This window comes from Gobio gobio, assembly GCF_949357685.1.
Source record: "Gobio gobio genome assembly, chromosome: 3".
In the NCBI taxonomy this organism is placed as follows: Eukaryota; Metazoa; Chordata; class Actinopteri; order Cypriniformes; family Gobionidae; genus Gobio; species Gobio gobio.
The window spans coordinates 17,991,672-17,995,348 of NC_137099.1; the positions used below are offsets into that span (position 1 = coordinate 17,991,672).

Consider the following 3,677-nt stretch of genomic DNA (forward strand, 5'->3'; position numbering starts at 1 on the left):
GGATCACTTCTAAAATTCCTGAAGCTCGTTCATTATATTCTGTCACTTTCACATCATAATGCATAAATCACATGCACAACTGAGGGTGACATGATGAGGTTTACAAATGCGTGACATCACCATAAACTTTCCCAAGCTGTTATGTTGCACAACTCCCTCTGACTCACTTCCAGGACGGAGCTTTAAAAGAGCTGCAAGCTCCACAATGTGGACAGAATTAACCAGCAGAACAGCAAAAGCAACTTGCATCAAGAAGTTTAATTCTGTTGCTTACAGTGGTAAATCTAAGCTTCTCTTTTGCCAGAATGAACTGCAAAATCTTTTCAGTCTTTGTTATCGCTGCCCTGGCATTCCTGACCATTGGTGAAGGTAAGTGAATTGCAAAAATAAATTCTGCTTTAAAAAGTTTTTTTTTCATGTTAATCAGTAACCAGTTATGTGATAACACAATAGGAACTTATTCTTGTGATTTTGCTTTCAGGATTGAGTCTTCGAGGTGTGGGTGTAGATCTACGCTGTCGCTGCATTGAAACAGAGAGTCGACGCATTGGTAAACACATAGAGAGTGTGGAGCTCTTCGCTCCCAGCCCACACTGTAAAGACACAGAGATCATGTGAGTTTACACCTTAATAATGGCATAACACTTACAGATTACAAGCTTAGAATGAATCCATAATGATCCAGATGAATACAATCAAAAATATGGTTCTTACTGTTTTTTCCCCCTAATTTTTAACACAGTGCCACTCTCAAGGGAACAAAGAAAGAGATCTGTCTGGACCCTTCTGCTCCCTGGGTAAAGAAGGTCATTGAGAAGTTCCTTGCCAAGTAAGTGTCAATAAATTGTCAAACAATGTCAAAAAAGTGCAACAAATGAAAAAGTATACAAGTTATCAGGTCTTATCATATTTGTCAAGGAAATAATAATGCCTCTAAATAAATGTATTTTTGTTTTGCAGCAAATCACTATGAACATCTGGATCATCTGTGTAAAAATGTAATGTAAATGTAAATCTGTGATGTTGAGACCTGTACTTATGGGCACCATTGTGCTCAGTTATGTTTAAAACAGTTGGTTGAGTGTTGACTTTTGTTTACATAGGTGTTGTGCTGTATTTATTTTTATGTATTTATCTATTATATATATTTTAATAAAATTATTTTGTACTACATTTCATGGCATTTGTTGTTTTTTCATACTTGACATATTTACAGTTTTTCACAATCGCTATGACAATTTTTTCAATACTTTTAAATTTCCTGAACTCTTAACGCACCAAAAACACAATTGGCAAAACTGTTACAGTTTTTTACAATCGCTATGACAATTTTTTCAACTAAAAAATTACCTAAACTCTTAACGCACCCACACACCTATATCACGCAATTGGCAAAACGATGAATTTCATGCTCAAAATCACACATTGTAAACTAAACTCTAACACAAATTTTCTAAATAAAATAATTCACTAACACAATACACTATGTCTACCAAAACCCTAACACATGTTCTCTTCCAACAGGAACATTTAGTCAATCATAGCACAATGTCATAAAAACACTAACACTAGATGGAATTACAGAAACTGCATTATTTTATGTGTCAGGTCTGCCCTTATACAATAGACTGTATATTTTATTGATCATAGATTATGTGTCTTTTGAAGACTCTCCACATTTTTGTTTTGTGGGGTTTAGTAAATGCATGCATTTAGTCTCTTTTGCTGCAGAAATTCAATACAAAAAAATGAATGACCCATCTCAGAGTAGCTTTATAGAATGCCCTTCAGTTTTATTTCATTATCAGCAATCACCATGTTAACTATAGCAAGTTTCTATTCTTCATTCAGGAGCTTTCATCGGCCCATGAGGGAAGTAGATGTTGAATTCTTAGATAGACAAAATACAGTTATATATTAGGCATACAGTCACTGTAATACATGGTAAAATAAATGATTTACACTTTGCAGGAGAAGCCCTTATCCAATATCCTACCTGTTGGTTTCTTGAAAATTCTGGATAATGGATGCTACTGTATCCCGGCTGAGATTTGTCTGTACTTGTTCACCAGTCTCTCTGTAAGATAGCCTGTGGTTTATGACATGGTCTATGATAGTAGCTCTTATTTCATCAGTTACCCTAATTCTGGCCCTTCTTTGAGCGCCACAATGCATTCTAACTCCTCAATCTCTACCTTGCCCTTGTCCAGGCATTCTCCTCCCTTGCCCTTGTCCCACTCCTCTCCCTTGTCTTACTCATCTTCCTCTCCCTTGTCTTACTCATCTTCCTCTCCCTCGTGCAGGCATTTTTCTTACTTTCTTTGTGTTGCTCTATATTGTTCCTTTTTCACACAAGATAAGCCCAAAGATGCCCTCTTTTACTGTATACCATATGGTCATGTGATTGAAAGAACATCAACACCTGAACAATTACTAGACGGGAATCAGCTGTTTCTCAGTATCAATGGAATAAAATACACAGGATATATTTGTGTTTCAATCCACAATATGAAGGGTTGTTCACTTTTACTTTAGCTTATAAGATTAGGTTTAGAACAAGGTGTTATCTGTTCTGACATTCAGTGTTAAACCATTGGTAAATTTGGCAGTAAAAATCCATTGTTTTGGTCTTGGTTGAGCTTGTGTGTAAAAGAAGTTCAAGCATTTTAAATTTGTGTTAACTATATGCATTTTGTGTAAAAGCAACAATAAATGTGTTAATTGTATAGCCTACACAGACAGATGTTGTGTTAACTGTGTTAAGAGTTAAAAGTATTGAAAAAATTGTCATAGCGATTGTAAAAAACAACAACTGTAAAGACATATTTGCTTATTTAGCCTGTTTTATTTCAATGACAACATTGATGTATTTTTAATGATTAGATGGTTGCAATTCACTTTATCTAAGAAACTGCTCTCTTTTATCTCTCCAGTCACTTCCAAAAAATATCAAGATGGCTTTTTGTGGTCATTGTCTAGGTCCAGTTGTATTGAGTGTTTCTTTGGCTAAAAAAATCCAGTTATTTATAAATATGAAAATTAAACAAGAAGCTTGAAGATCGCTTCACTACTTTTTACCCCTAAAAAATGTAATCACTGTAAACACAAACAGAGTATTTACTCTATTTGCTCTTGGATGTTATTGGGTCCTTATACTGTAGGGAAAAAAAACACTATAATGTAATTTCCTTTACTTTATAATACCATAAAATATAATTATGAAAATTATTACCAATGAAAATAATGTAGAACTCAGTCAAACTGCCCTGGTAATGATGAAGTGGATTTAAAGGTTGTATAAAATCTGAAAGTAGAGCAACTAGCTCTACTGTCAATCTCCCAGAGCATTGCCCTGCATACTGCGTAGGTTAGAAAGATACATTTGGCAAACTAGTTTCTATACAAGACTGCACATGTTGCCACAGGTCACGTGATGACTTGTGACCACATCAAGAGAAAAACACCATTCTGTTGCACCGTCAGGCACTCCCCCATTATCTGCTGCTAATTTCATTGCACCTGGGATGACAGCAAGTCATTTTTATTACAGGAAGTAATTATGGCTGTGATTTTAGATTATCAGGTCAACCTTTAATAATCGATGAGGGATTAATAAATCAATTAAATTCAACAATATTAGTGTGTTCTACTATAAAAATAACAGACTCGTTTCATTT

General features: G+C 34.9%; 1 protein-coding gene across 1 annotated transcript; it reads left to right on the forward strand.

The window, feature by feature from the left end:
* The first annotated feature begins 256 nt into the window (after nucleotides 1-256).
* Nucleotides 257-1,042, forward strand: cxcl8a (chemokine (C-X-C motif) ligand 8a). The gene is made up of 4 exons (XM_079812655.1): nucleotides 257-369; nucleotides 482-614; nucleotides 743-829; nucleotides 961-1,042. Exons 1-4 carry the CDS (start codon nucleotides 306-308, stop codon nucleotides 971-973), a joined length of 297 nt encoding a protein of 98 aa, XP_079668781.1. The 5' UTR covers nucleotides 257-305; the 3' UTR covers nucleotides 974-1,042.
* Nucleotides 1,043-3,677: the final 2,635 nt, after the last annotated feature.